This window comes from Eurytemora carolleeae, unplaced genomic scaffold (assembly GCF_000591075.1).
Source record: "Eurytemora carolleeae unplaced genomic scaffold, Eaff_2.0 scaffold469, whole genome shotgun sequence".
Classification (NCBI taxonomy): domain Eukaryota; kingdom Metazoa; phylum Arthropoda; class Copepoda; order Calanoida; family Temoridae; genus Eurytemora; species Eurytemora carolleeae.
In genome coordinates, this window is record NW_019396442.1 from 148,530 (window position 1) to 173,365 (window position 24,836).

At 32.6% G+C, this 24,836-nt stretch overlaps 1 protein-coding gene across 1 annotated transcript; it reads right to left on the bottom strand.

Moving 5' to 3' along the window:
* Positions 1–155: 155 nt before the first annotated feature.
* Positions 156–24,510, bottom strand: LOC111703395 (calponin homology domain-containing protein DDB_G0272472). Its single transcript, XM_023475326.1, has 21 exons — positions 24,406–24,510; positions 23,122–23,199; positions 22,515–22,613; positions 22,236–22,281; positions 20,961–21,057; positions 19,010–19,085; positions 17,837–17,924; positions 17,304–17,409; positions 16,071–16,169; positions 15,925–15,947; positions 15,706–15,778; positions 15,299–15,386; positions 11,302–11,393; positions 10,777–10,841; positions 10,085–10,146; positions 3,092–3,158; positions 2,311–2,372; positions 970–1,041; positions 386–452; positions 259–323; positions 156–222 (listed from the first exon to the last, which is right to left on the bottom strand). Exons 1-21 carry the CDS (start codon positions 24,432–24,434, stop codon positions 171–173), a joined length of 1,506 nt encoding a protein of 501 aa, XP_023331094.1. The 5' UTR covers positions 24,435–24,510; the 3' UTR covers positions 156–170.
* Positions 24,511–24,836: the final 326 nt, after the last annotated feature.

Here is a 24,836-nt window from a genome sequence, read left to right on the forward strand (position 1 = left end):
GTTTTAAATAAATGTTAGAAATATCCATTTTAGATCTCTTTATTTTATTATAGTGACTTTTCAAGTCAACATTTTGAAATATTGAAATCTAGGCGGGTTATAAATTGGTTGGTNAACCCTAGATATACAGGATATTATCTATCCTAGCCTCCTCTTCATACCTCTTAACCCTAGATATACAGGATATTATCTATCCTAGCCTCCTCTTCATACCTCTTAACCCTAGATATACAGGATATTATCTAGGCCCTAAATTACCTGGCAAATAATTCGTTCATCTCATTTTTCCCTGATTTCTCAGTTGTTTCTAATCGCTGTTGAACCTGATTATAAAAGTTATAATATATAATTATAATTATAATATAATAGTTAATCAAGTAATTACCTCCATTTGTTCAATTCTTCTTTGATCATGTTCTTCATTTAGTTTCTTTGTGAGATTATCACGATCCCTAGTTTATGAAACCGGTTTATTTAATCCATTTATATTTAATCTGTTTATTCTATTATCAACTAATTTGATTAGCTTATTCTGTTGTTTGTATTTTTTATCTCCCGTTTTTCCTGTCTATCCTGTCTATCAAATTTACCTGTTCAGTCTATAAGGTTATTTTAATCAGTCTTTACTGTCTATTTTGTCTGCCTGTACTCAGGTACTGTATATCTTGTCCGTTAATTCTACCTTTTTTGTTCATCCTGTCTGTAAAATGTTTCTATTATGTCAGCTCTTTCTATTAAATCCTGATAAAAAATCTGCCTATTCTGTCTACGCTCTTAATTAAATGTTCCCATTCAGTCTGACACGTCTATTAAACCTGCTTATTCTGTAAATCTGTCTGTCAAATAAGCAAGTTCTTTGTACCGGCTAGTTTATCAAATTTACGTTAAATTTACGTTCTCAATTGTTCTTAAACCACTTTACCTTTTCTGCTATCACTTTATCAGACGATCCATCTTACAGTTTTCTACCTGTCTATACTAAGTTGAAGCTCCTTTTTCTCGTCTTCTATTCGTCTCTTTACGCTGTCAAACTCACGATCCCTGATAATATACAAATATACATTATTCGTCTCTTTATGCTCTCAAACTAACATGCACATATGCACTTTTCGTCTCTTTACGCTGTCAAACTCACGATCCTGATAATATATAAATATACATTATTCGTCTCTTTATGCTCTCAAACTAACATGCACATATGCACTATTCGTCTCTTTATGCTCTCAAACATGCAAACAAACATCATTCGTCTCTTTATGCTCTCAAACTAAAATGCACATATTCGTCTCTTTATGCTCTCAAACTAAAGTGCACATATACACTATTCGTCTCTTTATGCTCTCAAACTAAAATGCACTTAACACTATTTGTCTCTTTATGCTCTCAAACTAACATGTACAATATTCATCTCTTTAAGCTCTCAAACTAACATGCCCATGTACTCTATTCGTCTCTTTATGCTCACAAATTAACATGGATATGTACACTATTCGTCTCTTTATGGTCTCAAACTAACATGCAAACAAACATCATTCGTCTCTTTATGATCTCAAACTAAAATGCACATATACACTATTCGTCTCTTTATGCTCTCAAACTAAAATGCACTTAACACTATTTGTCTCTTTATGCTCTCAAACTAACATGTACATGTACAATATTCATCTCTTTAAGCTCTCAAACTAACACGCCCATGTACACTATTCGTCTCTTTATGCTCTCAAACTAACATGCACATGCACAATATTCATCTCTTTAAGCTCTCAAACTAACATGCCCATGTACACTATTCGTCTCTGTATGCTCTCAAACTTACGATCCCTGATAACATACAAAAACAGACAATAGACATACACCCGACCACACAGACATGCAGACAAGAATAATCTTGAGAAAAAGTGAATATTTGACTGTTATATACTTCCCAGTACCCCACATATATGTATACAAAATAGCCCAACGGGAAGGGCGATTTAAATTTTTATCAGGGACCCATTTCTGTGCATACAAAGATTCAGCATTAGACTTCAATCTTTTTAAGGTTAAGTGCAATTTTAATGAACTAAAAACTTTTTTTTTGAGAATAATATGAAAAACTATATAATAATGTAATTTGAATTGACGGATTAGATTTAGATTAGGGTTAGATTTAGATCAGGGTTAGATTTAGATTAGGGTTAGATTTAGATCAGGGTTAGATTTAGATTAGGGTTAGATTTAGATCAGGGTTAGATTTAGATTAGGGTTAGATTTAATTCTTATTCTCAGTGCATATTCAAAAACAATAAAATTATAAATTTTTTTTTATACCTATCTCCTTTTTCTCTCTTGATTATGTCCATTAATTCTCTTGTATTTCCATCTAATTGGTCCTGATCAATTAATCAATTAATTCTCTTGTATTTCCATCTAATTGGTCCTGATCTATTAATCAATTAATTATCTTGTATTTCCACCTAATTGGTCCTGATCAATTAATCAATTAATTCTCTTGTATTTCCATCAAATTAATCCTGATCAATTAATCGATTAGTTCTCTTGTATTTCCATCCAATTGATCCTGATCAATTAATCAATTAATTCTCTTGCATTTCCTGTAAAGGAAAAATGAAAACCTAAGCATTTTAGGAGTTGATCAAGACCCATAAGAGTTCTATCTAATGTTAAACGGATCACATGCAGTAAATACACAACCAATCTGAAAACCATGATATCCCAGAGGAGCCTAAGAACCTTAGGTTGCTTCTTTTAATATTTGAATTTAATAATTTTTCATAATTGATAATATTATTTATCCGTATCACATGATAATGATACTGCGCTGCCATTGGTGGAATTTATGGTCACATGATACGGACGTATTTATTATATTATCAATTATATCTATTAAAAATAAAAAATAATTAAATGTAAATACTACGCTTATATTAAACGATGCAAATCAATCTTACCAACAAATAGTTTTTTCTAACAACATTTTAATTTGATTTTTCAGAATGAAACTTAAGGATGTTTCGACAAAGTAATTTTTTTAAAAAGATTCTTTTTCCAACCAGTTTTTATAAATTGGGTGTAGAAAATAAAAAAATACCTGAATAAGCTTGGATTCGCTGTTAACCATATCTCTTGTTTCCTCTCGTTCTCTCTGTAGCTGAGCCCTAAATATGATTTATCTAAGGATAGACTCAAGATATATGTTTATTGTTCAAGACAGGATACAAATCTAATCTAGGACTTGAAGATGCTCAGAAAACAAACTTTTTGCTTATTTTGTATAGATATGCTGATAGTATAATTTTATTAACCCTTAAACTCAATGAAGATGAAACACCATGAAAACCCCCCACATTGATAATCAAGTTTAACAGGGGGCAGAAAGATTTGAAATAATTATACATGACCTCATTGATGCTAAATGTGACGCTGTTCCAACTCCTTTATTTAGTATATGAAAATAAGAGAGACCCCATAAAAATGCACAAACTTCACAACAAGCTTAATCAGTTTAGTCTAAGTCAAGTTGAAATAAAATTGAAACCTGGATAGTCGATATCTTTGTTTACTAACAAGTGTGGTTTCAGGTAATCACTATATTTCCAGGGTGGCCAAAACTTTTTGAGAAAAATCGGTACAATTTGTACATTTATGAAGAAAAAAATCCGTACATTCCATTCTTAAAGATCCGTACAATCCGTCCATTTTTTTCAAAAAATCCGTACAATCCAAACATTTCAGAAAAAAATCTGTACAATCCATACAAAAAAGAAAAATTTAGCTTTCAGAAAAAACATCATAGCTGAAAAGAGTTAATATCTCATTTCTATTATCATTTATCTTTCTTTGTGTTCGTATGTGAGCAAAGGCTGAACTTTAAAATGGATTTGATAGTAGAACTTTAGGATGGAGCTGATAATAGAACTTTATAATGGATTTGATAGTAGAACTTTAGGATTGAGCTGAGGAAGATCTTAAGAATGGAGCGGATAATAGAACCTTAGAATGAAGCTGATAATAGAACTTTAGAATAGAGCTGTTAAAAGACCTTTAGTTTGGAGTTGATAATAGAACCATAGAAGAGAGTTGATAATTAAACTTTAGACTGGAGCTGATGAAAAACTTAAGTTTGGAGCTGATAATAGAACTTTAGAATGGAGCTGATAATAGAAATTTAGAAGAGGTGATAATAGAACTTCAGAATGAAGCTGATAAGAGAACTTTAGAATGAAGCTGATAAAAGAATCTTGGGATGGAGCTGATATATATATTTAAGATGAAGCTGATAATTAAACTTTCGAATGGAGCGGATAATAGAACTTTTGAAAAGAGCTGATAATAGAACTTTAGAAAGGAGCTAATAATAGAACTTTAGAATAGGTGATAATTGCACTTTAGAATGAAGCTGATTATAGAACCTTAGGAAGGAGCTGATATAGATATTTAGGATGAGGCTGATAATAGAACTTTTGAATGGAGCGGATAATAGAACTTTTAAATGGAACTGATAATAGAACTTTGGAAGAGGTGATAATAGAACTCTAGAATGAAGCTGATTATAGAACAGATTCTATAATATATTTATTAGATGGAGCATATAATAGAACTCTAGAATAGAGCTGATAACATAACTTAAGAAAGGAGCTGATAATAGAACCTTAAATAAACCTTATCACTTTAAAATGGAGTTATATAAATATATTAAAAAATGGAACTGGTAATACACCTTTCGGATGGAGCTGATAATGGAGTTGGCAATGGAAATTAAGAATTCTCAAGACTACAGGAATGACACGGTTTTTAACTAATACTGAAGAAGTGAATAAAAGAGATAAATATTAGATGTTCAACTTTTTGATTAAAAAATAAAAATAATTGAGTTTATTTTTACATAAACAAATATATATATATAGCTGTTAAACAATAGATCTCCTTATATCGGGATTATCAATAAAAAGGAAAAATGTCTGTCCTTGAATTTTATTCTGTTTTTCCTAATTGAATAAAATCACGTAAACATCATTCCAGAGAATGCAATGACGTATATTCTCATAAACGCATGCAGGATAATAGGGATTTTCATTTTTATATTGCATGTTAAACAAAATTTATTTCTCAGAATACTTTAAATACTTCTCAAGAATGTATTATGCTGTAAACGGCTGAACCGAACAGGCACTAATTTTGTTGTGTTACCTCTTATGACCCCAAGGGTTTATTCGAAAGGTAAAAATATTTCCGAAGAAAAATTTTGAATCTTGAAAATTGTCAAATCAGGATGATTTTTTTAGAATTATTCAAGGAAAGACGATGCAAAGCGCCATTTTTGTAAATGATAGTCACGAATTATTTATTATATAAAAGATTGTATTGTCTTAATAACCTACTACTGTACTTTAAACTTAAACTATATTTATTTTATTACATATTTTATATCTAGAAAAACCAAAGGTCTGCTATATCAGGTGCAACTTCGTAAATTATATTATACTAGCTTGAGAACCCAGCGTTGCCCATAGTTACTCCTGTCGTTTAACCGCGCTTGGTCGTGAATTACGAATTTTGCTATTTTTCTCTAAAAAAGTGGACCTATAGGCTCAAAACATTTCCGTGGTTCTCCCTAATTCCCCAATCTAAACTTGAGGCAAGTGGTTCATGTGTTATGATCTGACATACAAACAGACGAACAGCGATGACAACTTTATATTTATAGATTATGGTATGTGTTCAGATTTTTGAGTTTAGTATATATAATTTTACACAACAAATCTAAGATTATATCTGAAACGGCATGTTGATAGATTATTTTCCTGTTGCCTAGAAAATTGGTTTACTTATTTCTTTTGTATAGAAAATAAATTATTGAGATTCTTGCAATTCCTGACTAAATGAAAACATTATATAAACTATTCTCTAGTTTAAACCTTGATCACTTTATCTATTAATAATTCCTGACTAAATGAAAACATTATATAAACTATTCTCTAGTTTAAACCTTGATCACTTTATCTATTAACAATAAAGCTCTTCGCTCACATATACATCTGCAAGGCGAAGAACATTTGCCATTTTCTGTTGCGCGCAATGTCCCGTAAAATTCCAAAACAGAGAGAGGGGATTGAATTATGTAGATCCAGAAAAATAATATCTGTGGGATGCCTGCGTAGAGACTGGCAACAGGTGGGATCTTAAATGTAAGACATGTGGCCGCAGCGCTCGGCCCCCTAGCCTGTCCTAGCCGCAGTGCTCGGCCCAGAAAGTGTCTTAACTAAACCTAACCCGTGGCCACAGTGTCTTAACCTAACCTAACCCTAAATAAATATTAATTTAATTATTTTTCTGGATCTACAAAATTCAATCCCCCTCTCTCTGTTTTGTAATTTTACGGGGCATTGCTCACAACAGAAAATGGCAAATCCCAAGAAGATATAGATTACAAGGTGGGGGCGATTTGATTTCGTACACTTTCTGTGACGCTGTTGGACTGCTAAAGAACTAGTTTCTGCGTAACAACAATAACAAAGGCAGTCGATCTAATGTAAACAAACATGAGTTAGTAAATGGTGAATCTAGTTGAGCTTGAAAGGTAGTGATGGATATGACTGATATGATGGCAGAGGGTAATATCTTTCATCATGATTTTTTTTAAATATTTTTGTTTAAGTATCCACACAATGGGTACGATCGAAATACTCAAAATAATACAATAGGAGGTGTCCCCCCCGGTTTTGGTGAAAAAGAGAAAAATTTCAGATAACTGCTGAAAAACTTTAAGGATTTTAATTTCATACGAAAAGGTTACCTTATAGAGGACGTGAGTCAGACTCTAATAAAACGCATAGATAACTTCCAGTATATATATTTCTTATAACTTATTACTAGAGGGTTCAGAACTAGAGTCAATATCGATATCGCACGTGTAGACTGTAGAGATGATATCAGTACTAATGCCCCATATCCGTTCTATCTCATTCTGTTGAATCTTGTGGAACTAGTTTAACGCGGCCAGGCATCGTCTTCCACAACCTCATTACAAATACATTTTCAATCAAATACAAGGTTATCCTGCCCCCCCCCCTTTATAGATACTGCAGTTGCGCCTCTGATTGTGTGTAGTCATCTTAAATTGTTTAATTTCATCAAACACCAGAGATCCCAGAGATGCCAGATGTTTGTTTATCATTTTTGTTATTGTTTACAATCATTATTATTGTTGTTACGCAGAATCTGTTTCTTCAGCAGTCCAAAAACGTCACAGCAAAGTAAAAGTAAATCCCATCGCCCCCACCTTGTATTCTATACACCTTGTATATTTGCATATATAAATGTTAGCTATAGCCGGCCAAACGGCTGGATCGAATTGGCTGACATTTTTTGAGAGAACTCATGGGTATCCTGCGGGTAACAGTTGAAAAATCAAGATATTTGTTTTTCAAAATTCGATTTTAAAGATTCAAGTAGTAAATATGTTTTGTATATAGATATATAAATGAATATATTAACGATAGCCGGCAAAATGACTGGAACCAGTGGGCTACCATTTTTTAAGGGAATCCATGGTATTGGGTACCCGGGAGGTAACAAAAGCTAAAAAAAAACTCTCAAAAATCAAATTTTTTTCATAAAAATATTTTTAATTCGATATATTTTTTATTTTCATGGGCAACGCCGGGCACTTTTTTATTATCATCATACAGGATTACCCATAAAGGCTGAGACTGTAAAGACGACCCAAAACTCTAAAAATATGTTGACTTAAAGCTTGATTGTTGGTTTCTGCATTCAATTGAGTAATTTTAATGGTTTACTAAATTATAAAGGACAGATATAAACACGTTTTGACCTACAAGGAACCCTGAATACAAGAAAACGGACTAAGCAAATTCCGTACAATCGTCTCTGAAGTCTCATCCTTTGTGGGTTACCCTGTAAATATATATCAACATGCATTTTTTCCTTCTTGATATTCATAATTTAGTTTTGAATAAATCTCTATGAATTTGGTTGTTAAAGTTTCGATTAAAGAGCTAGGGTATTGGCCAACAAACTTTGCATTGGTTAAACTATAGTTTAACTATCAGAAGGGGAAACTTTTGTGTCGAGTACTGTTAATCTTGAAAACTTGACTTGATATCCATATCTAATGCGGGCTCTTATAAATTTTGCCCTCCTATTAAAGTTATCCAAGCAGGATATAACCAACACGAGATATCGGAGAGGAATTATATTTACTCGTAGTTCTATTGATAAGATGAAGATCAATGCTTGATCCCAAGATTTAGGAACACAAAAACTACAACATCTGGCTGAATTGGTTTGTTTTAGTTTCAAGAGACTGTCGATGATATTCCAAGAGACTGTCGTTGATATTCCAAGAGACTGTCGTTGATTTTACAAGTGACTGTCATTGATATTACAAGAGACTGACGTTAATATTCCAAGAGACTGTCGTTGATATTCCAAGAGACTGTCGTTGATATTCCAAGAGACTGTCGTTTATATTCCAAGAGACTGTCGTTGATATTAAATAAATAAATAAATAAATATTTTATTAGGCACATAATTATACATTTACAAGGGTTAAAAACACATTGATGAATTCTATGATTATTACAGTGCCGGGAAACCCGGAGAGCTCAATATCTGGCTGTCTGGTCCAGGTCCCTGAAAACTTTAGATTTATGCGGCGTATGATACGATAAAAGTAAAAAAAAAAAAAATGAAGGAGAGGTGAATATTCCAAGAGACTGTCGTTGATATTCCGAGAGAATGCGTTCATATTCCAAGAGACTGTCGTTGATATTCCAAGAGGCTGTCGTTGATATTCCAACAGACTGTCGTTGATATTCCAAGAGAATGCGTTGATATTCCAAGAGAATGCGTTGATATTCCAAGAGAATGTGTTGATATTCCAAGAGAGTGTCGTTGATATTCCAAGAGAATGCATTGATATTCCAAGAGATTGTCGTTGATATTCCAAGATACTGTCGTTGATATTCCAAGATACTGTCGTTGATATTCGAAGAGAATGCGTTGATATTCCAAGAGACTGTCGTTGATATTCCAAGAGACTGTCGTTGATATTCCAAGAGAATGTCGTTGATATTCCAAGATAATGTCGTTGATATTTCAAGGGAATGCGTTGATATTCCAAAAGACTGTTGTTGATATTCCAAGAGACTGTCTTTGATATTCCATGAGTCTGACGTTGATATTCCAAGTGAACCTTCATTAAAAGAGGGACCGACAATAGTACCCTTAAACCATCTCTTAACAATAATGTGAAAAGTTCTTTGTTTCTATTGCTTAAAAGGCGTCCAATAATAAAATAAATAAAATAAAATAATAAATAAATAAATAAATAAATGCATATAAGAATAATGTATTTATTATAAGGAAAGCTTTTAATGGTGCCAACTACCATAATGAATAGAGATGCCATTCTATAAATGATGGGTTACTTAAAATTTATTCACAGTCCCTTTAATTATTGGATATTGGCCTACCAACTCTAGTTTATAATATTATTATGTGAGGTTTAATAAAGGACCTAATCTCTAAACCTGAAACTTTGGAAAACTTTTCAACAATTTGTCTAAATTCTCTAGAAGCAAAGGATTCGAAAATCAAAGCTTCAACGAAATATTAAGATTTAAAACTAAATATTGGTCTAGCGAATCAAATATTTACTTATTCCTATTCCTACGGACGTTTCCTCTGCCCTAAATACCCGGGGGGGGGGGATCCTGGAACCCCCTCCCCCCTACTATTTCCCTATTATGATATTAATCTATAGCAGTTCATACATTTTTAGTAAAAATCCAAGTATCTATTTCGAAATCCAGTTATTTAACATAAAATGTGGGAAAATATTAATTGTTCGAAATCTGACCCAGCCAATTTTCACATGCAAATTTAGTATTAAGGAAAAGTATAAATTTGCAAACTTCTTTAAAGTTGTATGTGCAAAATTTCTTTGTAAAACATGTGCAATTTGCTTCCCTTTAAACAGGCTTTCCAAATACCCCCCCCCCCNACATAAATTTATTCCATCGATTAATCGATTGATTAGATTTATTAGATTAATTACCTGATCAATTTTGCTTCTTTTTGTCTTTCATCCTCAACCTCTTCAAACTTAACGATCATTGCCTGAAAGTTTTCAAATCATTAATCCTTTAAACAGGAATAAATTGTTCCATGTTTTTAATTCTTGACTTGGAAAATCTTAAATAAAATCTACTGAATTCTTCTGAGAAATAACCTTTTTTTTGACTGTTAATAAATCATAAAATTTTAAAACAACTTCGTCTTTCAAACTAAAAATACAGTTTAAATTTGTCCACTGTTTAATTAACATCAGACACAGAAAATGTGCAGTTTGCACGAACCATTTCACATAATAAAATGATTTTCAATTAAAACTAGTAAAATACTTTTTTTAACAGTATCAAATACACTTGACGATTGGTTTCATCTAGTGTTCCTATTCCATAGTTCTATAGGGATCACTTTATTAAACTTCTTTTTGAATTTTACTTTTTCACTTTTTTTATTCCAAGGAAAATCCATGATGTTGCTTTCTTTAACAAATATGCTAAACTTAGATGGGAATACATACAATACATACGAATGTACATACATTTGAAAAAGACTTTTGATAAAGAGAGATTTGTACACATTTTTAAATAAGGGTTCTTAAGACATTTTAATCTCAATTTTAACGTTTTTAATGAATATTCTGAAATCTTGACTTTTTTCTTTCATTTTTGAATTCCCCACCTTCTTATCAAATTGCATTTTATCCCTGAGCTCATTAGTTTCTAGCTCAACTTTCTTCTTTAGATCTAGACACATATTATTAATTAGTTTCCAGCTCAACTTTCTTCTTCAGATCTAGACAAATGTTATTCATTAGTTTCCAGTTCAACCTTCTTCTTCAAATATAGACAAATATTATTCATTAGTTTCCAGCTCAACTTTCTTCTTCAGATCTAGACAAATAATATTCATTAGTTTCCAGCTCAACTTTCTTCTTCAGATTCAGACAAATATTATTTATTAGTTTCCAGAGTCTAAAACTAAAGAATGCGCGAATTTTAAGTTTGAGGTTAAAAGTTCTGCAAAATAATGAATAGCTACTTAAATATTAAACTTTCTCATTTTTAAATTTGAATTTCCCGGGAAAAATCTGAACCAATCAGAGAAAAGGATTTACGGAAAAAAAAATCAAATTATTTTTCTGTTATGGATTTAAATTAACACTTTTATATGTTTCTTTAATAAATAAAATATTTTAAATTTTGCCTGCATATTCCCCGTCAATTTTGTCCTTGATTTCCTTCTTGTCAGATTTCATATTATCTGTTAAATCCGACGCCGTAGTTTTTAGTTCTTTCCTAAAAATAAAAATAAAGAATATATTAATTGTGTCAAAAGTAGATTTATAAATAGAACATCTTGTTTAAAGGTACTGTTAACTTAATATTATATAACTTCTTTCCACTTCCTGAGAGGGATCAGCAGTTTGACATGAGAACACTTGTCCTAGGGAAGCACCCTAGATCAGTTCAATTGCACTATAAATTATAATTTATGGGCAAAATGGTGAAATTTTAAATTTAATTAGATTGAACATTTTATTGTTCATACGCACTAAATTCATTTGTACTAATTAGGTTTTATATAAAAATGGTGAAATTTTAAATTTTAGTTTAAATGAACATTTTTTGTTCGTTTGCACTAAAATATGTTTATTTGTACTAATTAGGGTAAATGTGAAATGGTGAAATATCAAATTTAATTTCGATTGAACTTTTTTTACTAACTTTGTTTTTACCCACACTTTGGCTTTAGTACAATTGAACTTTTTTAGTTCATTATTACTAAAATATGTTCATTGGAGCTAATTAATGAAATGCTAGGCGAATTCCGCTAAAATTTAAAAAGATAGCTAGCTCTCCAATCTCCACCAGCTGAAAAAATCTAGCCACGCGGATTTTAGTTTGATTTAACAATTAAGGTTTCATTTGCACTATAGTGCGAATGAACGTTAGTCTGAATGAACGTTAGTACGAATGTACGTTAGTCCGATCAATCATTAGTGCAAACGATATTTCACCGAAGCGTGCAACTCAAATTCACGCTGACACCAAAAATAAAGAAATACAAATTTTTTATCAACTATTTCAGAAGAGTATTCTACTCTTTCATCGGGGGNGGGGTCGTAGATAATACAACACAGTTAAATAAAGTGTAAAATGGTAGACCGAAAAAATGAATATTGTAAAAAATTATTGTCTGCATTATAAAATCGCTTAAAAATGGTAATTTGTAAAAAATATGAAAATAAAAAATACCAAATTTGCAAAAAAAAAAATTTTACTTTTATTCAAAGAGCTACTGGCTGGATTCACAACGTTAAACTTGCAGCATAAATCCGCAAATGACTTTTGTCAGAAAAATCACAGTAAAATTTTAATTGAAAGGATACTGTTCTGACTCTGGCTTGAAACTCACTTGAAATTACGTAGACGGTCGCTCTTTATAATAAAAATAAACTGCTTTTTATGAAAAGGGAAAGCTGTTTAACGTCACTTGAAATTACGTAGACAGTCGCTCTTTATAATACAATTAAACTGCTTATATGAAAAGGGAAAGCTGTTTAACAGCTGTTAAACAGCTGTTAAACAGCTGTTAAACAGCTGTTAAACAGCTGTTTATACTTTTCTGATGAAGTTTATATTCTAAACTTTGGTATGATATACAAAATCACGACATCAATTTGTTCAGTATATACTGTATATTGGGAAACTCAAAAAAACAAGTATAGGAATCAGGAGGATATATGGAATCTCAATCTGATTCGGTACTCCGGAAATACACTTGTACCAATGGTTGAAGAGTTCAAGAGTATATAATCTTTATTCTTCGGGTATTTGTAAACTGAAATATACATTAGTTTAGAAATAGCAAATATAGAATACATTTAATGACAAAACATATACTAGATCCAAAACTGTTCCAATATAACTAATTTAACCCTATAAAGGCTGGGAGGTCTGAATTTATCTTTAGCCTGGGGGGCGTTTCACGGTGATATGTCAAAAATGAGAGTGCTAAAACAAAAAACTACCGGGGGGGGGGGGCCCAGCCTGTTTAGGGTTATTTACGATCAGTTAAATTGAAAATTGTTTGTAAACAAAAACTGGAATGTTTCCATACAGTATACATAGTTCATATAGGGTGGGTGTAATTATAGAAATAATGCTATCCAACATAATATCATCATACAAGATTGAATCTTCACGAACACAATTTTCTTTTTGTGTGTTCAGACAATAAATCATAAATTTTTACAAGAAACATGTATTCGCTGTTTTATTCATGCTTCTTTTCTTTCGGAAACCATAATTCTTTAAAGAAACATCGTGGTTGCGGTTCACATTTTTATCAAAAAAAAGAAACTTTAACTTGAAAAAGAATGCCGGCAGTTTCAAATATTTGGTTTTAACATTTTAAAGGAAAACTTGAAACAGATTGTAGTGGTTTAAATGTCTAGGCTGATGTCAGTGAACTCTACATTCAGACCCATGTCAACGATTAAATGTAAATTTTTGAAAGTATACTTTAAGGTAATATTTGTTCGTATTCTGGATGAGACTTCAGAGACGATTATATTGAATCATTTAGTAAACCATCAAAATACTCAATTAAATGCAAAAGCTAAAAATCAAACTTACATCGACATATTTTTAGAGTTTCGGGTCTTCTAAAGTCTCGTGGGTAACCATGTATGTAAAAGGTGAGATTTTTTCTTTTGAAATTGTAAAATAAAATTTGAAAACAAAACCCTCAATTTAATGATTTTAAAAATTGTTTTTATATAATTTTACTTCTGGATTTTGCTTTAAAAAAAAAAGAGGGAGAGGAAAGTGGGTCATAGTAATTTTTTTATTTTTGATGAAAACGTACGTTTAACTAATATATATAGAATAAGTTCAGCCGATACCTTTTATCTATTCAATGAATTATTGGTAAATTTATAAATAGAATGCCGCCAATATATCTTTAATCAATTTTGCAATATATCGTCTAAGTTGCTAATGGCTTAAAATATCATGAAAGGGGGATTCTGCTGTATGTTAAAACAAAATCTAGCTAAACATGTATATATTAATTATAATTATGTTTTATGCTGTAAACCATTAAAAAATTATGTTTGATCGTATATGACAAATATACTGGAACCTTTTTCAGAATTTTTTTATCGTTCATATTCAAGCAAATATTTTCAACATGATCTTTACAAAATTGTCTTATTCGACAAATTAAAAAAACATGAGATTTATGAATAACACAACGATTAATTCAAATGGTCTGTGACGGCTTACTTTTTAACCTCCAGACCAAAGTATGACCTCGGATACCTCCATGTAACTAACCTGACGTTTGTGACCTTTATATAAAAATCATGTAATGTCTGTGACCTCTAAAGAATAACCTGACGTCTGTGACTGCCAAAATACTAAGCTTACAAGACTACATCTGTGACCACCAAAAGACTAACCGCACATCTGTGACCAACAAAAGACTAATCTGACGTCAGTGACTACCCAAAAGACTAACCTGACGTATGTGGTCACCAAAAGACTAACCTGAGGTCTGTGTTTTTTTATATAAAAGCATGCAATGTCTGTTACCTCAAAAATACTAGCCTTAAGTCCCTGACCGTCAAAAGACTAACCTGATGTCTGTGATTGTAAAAAGACTAGCCTAACTTCTGTGACTGCCAAAAGACTAACCTTACGTCTTTGACCACAAAAAGACTAACCTGACGTCTGTGACCACCAATAGACTAAGCTGACGTCTGTAATCTATATATAAAAGCCTGCAATGTCTGTGACCTCAAAAAGGTTAGCCTTACGTCCCTGACCGTCAAAAGACTAACCTGACGTTCCTGATTGTCAAAAGACTAGCCTGACGTTCCGGACTGTCAAAAGACTAACCATACGTCTTTGACCACAAAAAGACTAACGTCTGACGTCCCTGACTGTCAAAAAACTAACCTGACGTCCCAGACCGTCAACAGACCAATCTGACTTATGTGACTGCCAAAAGATAAACTGACTTCTGTGACTGTGACTGCCAAATGACTAACCTGACTTCTGTGAATGCCAAAAGACTAACCTGACGTCTGTGACCTCCAAAAACTCATCTGACTTAACTGAGACTGCCAAAAGACTAACCTGACGTCTATGACCTCCAAAGACTAACCTGACGTCTGTGACCTCCAAAGACTAACCTGACGTCTGTGACTTCTTGATCAATTTTCTCGTTTAAATCCTGAAGAGCATTGTCCAGTTTCTGACTCAGCAACATCTGGTCTCGACCTCGATTAACAATAGATTTTAAATTCTAAAATTTCATAAAATAAGTAGTTCCATAAATTGTGTAGGAAAATATCGTTTTTACACATGTATTGAAATGTCTTTGAACATGCTAATACAGTCAGGATCAAAAACTTTAGATTTTAATAGTCTAAAATACATATTAACAAAATCACATACACATAAGTATTACTTAATGGCATCTTCCTTTTCCACAGTTTTCTGGTTTTCATTGTAAATTATAATTTTATTTGAAAACACGTTAATTTCTGCAATTTGAATAAAACAGATTATTTCGCTGCACATAGTTTCTCGAACTGACCTAATTTTTCATTTTCCCGAACCAAGATATCCTTTAAACCATGGATCTCGGTTTTCCTCGTCTCGTTTTCGGTCTGAAAACATTTTTAATTTCAAAGAATTGGTGAACCAATATTTAGTGTGACGTAAATCAGTAAATCTGGGTTTTGGGTCGAATCTTGGTTTTGTTTTTCAACTATTCGTTTTTAACTTTTTATGTGATTTAATTTTTAAACTTCACCTTCAGTCTTTCAAACATCGTAACTAAAAATAATCTTCATAACATATGGTATTTCAATATCTTTATAATCGGAGTTGTGAGTTTATGCATTCAGAACCGGCTTAACTTCATAGATATTTAAACTTATTCTTTGTGAAGATAATTTCCTATTCCGCTCTGTGTCTGTTTAGCTTCTTCTTCCATTCTAGATTTTAGGTTTGCAGCTTCTTTTTTCCTGTCTTGTTCAGCTCTTTCCATCTCCTCAGCTGCAAATATATTTACTGAACAGTTTGAAACTTCTTAATTGTTTTCTGTGCAGCTCTTTGAATTTCCGGAGCTGCAAATAGATTCTTTCAGTTCCCTTTCTTGTCATTTTTGCAGAAATTTGAAAGTTGTATTTAAAAAAAACTTCTATTTTGTAAAAAAGATATTTTCAGGAACACTTTTTGATAATATAATGCTACAGGACATTTTGATAATTATAATGTTTTAGAAGAGCTTGTCAGCCCCAGTCTTATACTGTTTCTACAGTATATTTGCAAGTAATTGAAAAGAAAAACTTTAAGAAGTTATATACAGATTAATCATGATTAAAAAAGGAAAAATTTATATGGCTTTCATTAATCTGCGATGTGCTAGAGGTACAACCCCCACCAGATCCTGTAACCCTTCAAATTGGAAATCAAAATCAAATATCAAGACATTTAGCTCCAATTCTGAAAAGTTTTGGATTGTAAAAGATTATTTCTTTGTGGAAATTGATTCTTGAATACTTCATTTGTTACTTTTGTGATGTTTGATAAATCTTGGTGTTAGTCTATTCCTGTCTGTTAACATCTTTGTGTCACTCTTGTCCTCTCTGCTAAATCTCCGTGTTACTCTTATCCTGTCTGTTAAATCTCTAGGTTACTCTAGTCCTGTCTGTATAATTTCTCTTTTACTCTTATCATCTCTGTTTAATCTTTGGGTTACTCTGTTTCTGTCTATTAACTCTCTAAGCTAGTCTAGTCCTGTCTGTATAATCTCTGTGTTACTCATGTCCTGTCTGTTAAATCTAGGTTCTCCCAAGGTTATAATGCAAGGAAAGTTATTTCAGAGGTGTACTTTTGTACTTTTGTACTGGCTCTGGGCGGTAATGTAAACACAAGACGGATGACGAAGCCTTACATGGGATCCATCTTTCACATAAAAAATCAATGAAATATTCTGGTCATAGGAAACTATTAAGTGAATTATCAAAATTATCAAATTTGATGCTTTTAACCTCCTCGGATAATAAACAAACACTGATGGATCTATTCGTGTTTACAAAATTCCGCCCAGAGAGAACTGGTTTCAATATATACGCAGAGTATACGCAACCTCAATTAACTTTCCTTGCATTATAACCTTGGGTTTACCTAACTCTGCCTTTTCTCTCTCCATCTTCTCATTAAGTAGTTTTCTCTCCAGATCCAGTTTCTGCTGCAGGATCTTCATCTCTTCAGCTTTCTCCTCGTCTACGTCCTACAACAGGAAAAGGTAAAATTTAAATATGGGAGAAATTTTTTAGTAAAAAGTGCAAACAGTCCCTTAACCGCCTGATTTGCTCTTTGACCTTGCATCCGGCCTACTTAATTGGCAAAACATGCCATATGATGGCCATCAAGAGGAGTGATTGACCAACCCGCGATGTTTCAATAAAAAAATATTTTTAACATACCAAACTTTTCTCGATCATTTAGAAAGTTTAAAATTAAAATAATTCATTTATATCCGCTGGATATCTTTAAAGTTCTGTTCCTTCCAGCAGCTTCCCCATCACTGGACCTCTTCTTGACTTCTGTTGCCTCCCTGTCCAATTTCTGCTGAACCACATTGTTTCCTCTCTTGCACATCCTCCTTGTATCCTCTTACCCCCCCCCCCCCTTCCATTAATTTGTCTCTTTTGTACCTGGAGCCTTTTCTTGAGTTCTGTTGCCTCCCTGTCCAGCTTCTGCTGTAAAGCCTTGTTCTCCTCCGCCAGCCTTTCCTTCGTCTCTCTGAACAGTTAATAATTACGCAATATATCAACAATTATCATTAAAGAGTTTTACATTTTCACGAAACTTTTCCTTTAATTAAAGGGATTCCTAACACCCACCCCCCCACACTTAGTTTGTATATTCCAAACTAGTATATTTACAAGTGGGACAAGAAAACAAACCGCAGATCTAACGCAAATCAAGCAAAACTTAAAAGTTGCCCCCTAAAGGTTGATTTAATTTCAGTTATTTCTTCTTGCATGCAAATAAACAAATGAAATTTACAAAAATAACACAATCAATTGTAAAAAAAAGAATCTAGGAAGAAATCGTAAAAATGTTCTGCTCACTACATGCAGTGTTTACTAAAAACAATTAGAATGCTTGAATGAAAACACTTTCTCATTGTTATTTTCATTCGTATAGTTCTCATCTAGCTCCCAAGTATATTCCTATAGTTCTCATCTATCTCCCAAGTATATTTCTATAGTTCTCATCTAGCTCCCAAGTATATTCATCTAGTTCTCATCTAGCTCCCAAGTATATTCCTATAGTTCTCAACTAGCTCCCAAGTATATTACTCTAGTTCTCAACTAGCTCCCAAGTATATTTCTCTAGTTCTCAACTAGCTCCCAAGTATATTCCTCTAGGTCTCAACTAGCTCCCAAGTATATTTCTCTAGTTCTCATCTAGCTCCCAAGTATATTCCTCTAGATCTCATCTAGCTCCAAAGTATATTTCTAAACAACTCATATCGAAAAATGATCCAAGTTCTTGCCACAAACTTAAATTTCCTAATCCTAATATTATTGCAACCTGATGGTGTAAACCTTTGATATTTCAAACTTAGCCTTTTTGATCGAACAGGATGCATGTATAAGAATAACATAGGTAAACGATTTAGGGTTGCGAAGGTAATAAAAAAAGAGTAGGTGGTGAGGATGGCTTCTTTTAAAAACAATTTCGCCTTTTGATAAAGTCAACTGTAACTCGTACTAACTACATTTCTGTATATTCATTTTTTAGTAAGGTTTTAACCCTTCCCCCCCCTCTATATCTTAGTTACCTTGCATCCCTCTCTACGTACTACTGCGTCTGCTTACCTTGCATCCCTCTCCACATATTCCTGCAGGGCTTTCTTCTCCCTCTCCATCTTCTCCTGCATCTGCTTAGCATCATCTTACAAACAGTACAGTACAAATATACTTAAAGGGTCAGACAGTACAGTACACAAATACTTAAAGGGTCAAACAGTAAAATACAAATATGCTTAAAGGGTCAAACAGTACAAATATGTTCCAGGGGCTTAAAACCATTGCGGCGATAGTTTGTAAGTCAGAATCTGAATTTGATCTTCAGTCAGAAGTTCAGAACTTTTGTGAATCTCGTGATCAAACACTGATTTCTTCATCTTATCGCAGATTTTTTAACATTTATTTTTAATTAAAATTTTAACAAAATTTTAAAATAGAGCAGTAAATTTATTCTCTGGAATGAGGGGATCAAGTATTGACACTCAATTTAAAAATACCCACATTAGGTATCGAGATAAAACGTTCAAGATTAAAGATAGGTAACCGCCATAAAAGTCCTTGGAAAAAAAGTTTCCGGAAAAAAGTGCTAAAATTTCACACTAAAAAAGTCCTGAGGATAAAAAGTCCTTTATTAAAAAGTCTCCGGAAATAAAGTCCTACCAATTCGAGACTTTATTTTCTAGGACTTTTTTTCTGGCTCCAGTATGATTTTGTACAAAAAAAAGTCCTCTAACAAGTGAAAATGCATGATTCACAATTTCTTTTCCTCGGATTTATTTTCTTCAGAGCCCGCGATTTAAAACCTTCGGCTCGAGTCTTAATTCCTTAAACGCAGCTTTAAGACCCAATCTTAGACCCAACTCTGACGACAGCTTGTGTCACGTGATTGACAGCTGCGAGATCTTAGGCTCGACTTAAGGAGTTAGGCCCAATGAAAATAAAACCGACCTTGGTTGGTTTTATGGAAGAATAAGGCTCAATGTTTGGTCTTATTCTCATCAAAACCCGGAATGCACCAATTCCAACTATGAAAATCCGTCAAATACAGAATTAAACCGGTTTTAAGAACTAAATTCTGTTGAAAAATAGATGCAACTTAAATCCGAAAGCCCGTATATAAGGCTCAACAACAGCTTAGACCCGAGTCGTATATTCTTGAACTTTTTAAATCGCCGGCTCAGGACTTTTTTCCCTGTGATCTTATTTCCTGTGACTTTATTGGAAGCCCCCATACTATTTTAGGAAAAAAGTCCCAGGAATCCAAAACACAGGACTTTATTTCCAGTGACTTTTTTCCAAAGTTTTTATTTCCTGAGTTTTTTTCCAGAAACTTTTTTCCCCGGGACTTTCTTACATAGATTCTAAAGATACTCCTAATTAAAGTGACCATCTCTAGGACGACTTCAGAAGTTTTGAAAGTAAAAATATATTTTTTCCGAAATAGAATCTTTAAATCATTTGTAGTATATATGGCAGGTTAGGCCGGTGTGGCGTTATTTCTGGGTAAACGTTAAATAATGGAGGTAGATTCTACGCAGAAAATTTTCCGCGGCATTCGCACATATTTTTGCAGTTTAAGGCAATGCATACAACAGAAATCTGGTATTTTATCTGAAATTTCAAAATTATAAATTATATTTATACACTTAAAACATACCCTATATGCTGATATATAATGTGAGTACAGAAGTAATTAACTATACATTAAACTCTCATTAGTTGCAAGTAGCAGAATCTTAACAATTAACTTACGTACGTACTAAGCTGTAATATTGATCCTTAATGTTAAAACAATTGATTTTTTCTGTCTGTTGCTCAGCCAAACTTGAATGATTCTCAAATATAAGAAATACTTTCATTTAATATACTTTTTACATTCACAGAATTGTGCGCGAATGCCGCGGAAAATTTGCTGCGTAGAATCTACTACCATTATTTAACGTTTACCCAGAAATAACGCCACACCTGGTTTATTCATATTTATTATTTAATCTCTTTCTTAAGTAATTAAGAAACCTACCTAATCTTTTTTCTTCCTCAGATTTAATTTTCTCTTTAATCTCAGCCATATCCTTCCTTCTCTCTGCACCTTCCATCTTCACATATGCTTCTATATCCTGGAATACAAGAAAACATGAAAACAAGTTGTTATATTCCATTGGCAGTTTTTCATATTTACATAATATAATGGCTTGTCCGTTCAGGTGTTAGTGTGTTTGCTTGTGTCTAATATACCTCAAAACGGTTGAACCAATGGGACTTTTTTTTGTGGTACCTCTAGTATCTTCAAAACAAAGTTTATGGTCGGCGGGGAAAAAACTTTGTGAACGTAACTCGTCGATTTTCAGTGATTTCTGCCAAACCAACTGAGATAAATAGCTTGCTCAAATTAAAATAAGAATATATCTGATCATTTAATGTTCATTTAATTCATAGATAAAGCTCCTTAATATGTTAGGAATCCACTATTCAAATTTGGAAATTAAGAACTGATTGCAACCATTTGCAGAAGTCAAAATTTCATGACCTCAGACAAAAAAACTATAGATTTTGGAATATCTTATAATATTTAAAGTTTTTAAAAAACCGAACGTGATGCTTTGACTTTTGGAAAAAGTGGTTGATTTAAAATAGACTGACCCAATAAATACGTTTAAAATTTTATAATTTATAAATAAATTATCATTAGCCAGGGCTAACCATATCTGTTCGTTTTGATTGGCTGGCCCTTTTAAGTTTTATCCATACATTTTTTTTTGAAATTAACAAATAACTTATACACAAAGCACAAAGTAATTTTAAAAAAAAGAAAAAAAAAAAGAAAAAAAGTGGTGAATTTTAAGGACAGGCATAGCAGGGTGAATAGTAGAGGGAAAAGGAACGAAAGAAGAAATCCCAGAACTAAAAAATCTAATTTTTGGTTACAGAGCGGTGATCAGACTTACAAATTACATAAGTAGCAGTTCCTGTTTTTAACATTTAAAATTCTTTATATTCTAGAAGTCAGGTATATTTTCATTTTCGTTTTAAAATTAAATCCTGAATATGAACATTTAATATTCATTGGAACACTCTTCCAAATTCATTTTTTTCTAAAATCTTTGATTTGAACATATTTCATGTTTATTTATTGTTAGTTTAGCTTGACTGTTAATAGTTTGACGTGATGGTTGTTACTTCAATGTGAATGATGTTAGTTTAGCGTGAACGATGTTAGTTTAACGTAAATGATGTTAGTTTAGCGTGAATGATGTTAGTTTAGCGTGAATGATGTTAGTTTAGCGTGAATGATTACCTTCATATCACGCTGTCTTTCCATATTCTCTTTCTTTATAATTTCTCTGTTTTATAAAACATTAAAATGGTTTTATATCTTTTTACTAAATTTACTACCAATCGATCAAACGATTATCGACACACGGAGTCACCATTCGACACTTCTTTTAGGAAACACCAAGTTTCCTAATAATATTTTCAGAAAATACCAAGTTCCCTGATAATATTTCTGAAAATACCAAGTTCCCTGATAATATTTCCAGAAAATACCAAGTNCACATTTTGTAATGTCCCTTTCCTTAGTTTATCTGTTTCTTCGTTCATCAAGGCTTCCAAACTTTTGGTAGATTTCTCAATTTCCAGTTTTCTGGCATCATTTTCAGTTTTTGCAGTCTCCCTGTTTCAAGCTGATTCATTAACAGTTACTTCTTTGTAATGAAAAAAAAACATCGTCATGATAGACGTGAAACATTATGTTTAGTATAATTTTTTTTTAATAAAAATGTGAAGTTAAAAACTGAAATATATATATGTTCTGTTTGAAGAAAACATTTATGTATATCTGGTCTGTTTAAGAATTGACGCGAAACAAAAACTAGAATCGAGATGGGAAAGGGATTGAATGCCTCTAACTCTAATTTTCTAAGCCTAATATCATGACACAATGATTGTTAAAACCTTTGTTATTTTAAATTTTGATTAGAATAGCTAGCACAATTCATTTTTAGAAATACAGGGTTACCCGCTAAAGATGAAACTTTAAATACGACCTACAATTGTTGAAATATGACAAGCAGAAGTTTGATTTTGAAATAATATATGCATATTGCAGAAATATTAAATATTGTCTGACCAGTATAAGAAGTCTATAGTTGGAAAAGTAATTAATGAATAATGAATGGTTCCTCATGTCTCGTGCATCTCGGAGTAAGAAAAGTAAAATTTCCTCAAGTTTAGAGGAGAATCCTCCCAACTCCCCCACCCTGCAATTATGATAGGTAAAGACACTGTCAACTCTCAACCCTGGAAAATAATAGGTTAAGAGAATTCATTACTTCCAACCCTTAAATAAGAATAGGTCAAGACAAAAACAACTCCCAACCTTGGAATAGAATAGAATAAGAGCCTTTCAACCCTGGAATAGAATAGGTTAAGAGCCTTTCAACCCTGGAATAGAATAGGTTAAGAGCCTCCCAACCCCATGGAATAGAATAGGTTAATTTACTTCCAGGCCTGGAATATAAAATATCTGGATGAAATGTGGATGATACGTGGATGATATCTGGATAATATGTGGGTGATATCTGGATGATATGTGAGTGATATCTGGATGATTTCTAGATGATATCTAGACGATATCACCCACATATCATCCAGATGATATAGGTTAATTTACTTCCAGGCCTGGAATATAAATAAAGGTTAACCAACTCCTTACTCCCAACCCTGGAATATAATAGGTTAAGAGCCTCCCAACTTCCAACCCTTAAATATAATAGGAAGAGGCACTCCCAACCTGAATATTTAATGTGTTAAAACACTCCCAACTCCCAACCCTGGAATAAGATAGGTTAAGAGCCTCCAAACTCCCAACCCTTAAATATAATAGGAAGAGGCACTCCCAACCTGAATATTTAATGTGTTAAAACACTCCCAACTCCCAACCCTGGAATATAATAGGGTAAGAGACTCCCAACTCTGGAATATTATATATAAAGGCACTCCCAACTCGCAACCCTGGAATACAAATAGGTAAAGACACTCCCAACCCTGAAATATAATAGATAAAGACACCCCAACTCTCCAACACTGTAAATATGAAAGGTAAGGACACTCCCAACTCCCAACCCTGGAATGTAATAGCTCAATAGCCTCTTAACTCCCAACACTGAATGAGAATAATAGGTTAAGGAAAGAGCCGTCCAAATCTCAACCTATTAAATAGTAGAACTTCTCCAACTAATAAAAAAATAAGTCGTAAGATCCCCCAATATCCCAAACTTTTAGAAATTATTTAAAGCATCCTCCTTAAAGCAACTCCTTACTAAAATATTTAAAGATAAGAATAAGATTCACTGATTTCTCTAAAGAAGTTCGGTAAAAAAAATCTTCGTTGTAAAATTCTCAAACTTTGTTTCAGCGTATTTTAAAATCAATATCCAATTAGATAAATTAAACTATATTATTACCTTTTCTCCACTTCTTCGAAAACAAGCATTTTTAAACCATTTATACCTAAAAGGCAAATTATCACTAATTGCTTAATTGAGTGGTCTCATTTTCAAACATCAAGAAATAAATATTAGAATTGTTGAAATTAACTTTTAAAAAGGTTTGCTCCGAAAATAGAAAAATTAAAGTTTTGTCTCTCATGATAAATAGTGTCGCACTCTGCTATAGTTCTATAAATATCTGAGTGGAGAACACTAGCTGCCGACCAGAGTATACAGGATACTTACTTCACAGTGTCAGTGTCACGGGTGGGCCCTGGACCCCCTCCCCCCACAACACACACACACGAATAATAGTTCTCATAAACATCCTGAATCAAAATCAACTAACAGGGTGAACATTGATATTTTCAAGTTAAATTTTAATGTTTAGATTTTCATTTTAAGGT

Excerpts from the sequence above, each read along its gene's own strand:
- LOC111703395 (XM_023475326.1), bottom strand. The coding sequence starts at position 24,434 with ATGCTTGTTTTCGAAGAAGTGGAGAAAAG. Across the intron at positions 21,058-22,235 it reads AAAGACAGCGTGATATGAAG|GATATAGAAGCATATGTGAA; the intron begins GTAATCATTCAC and ends CTTGTATTCCAG. Across the intron at positions 223-258 it reads ATGAACGAATTATTTGCCAG|GGTTAAGAGGTATGAAGAGG; the intron begins GTAATTTAGGGC and ends CTGTATATCTAG.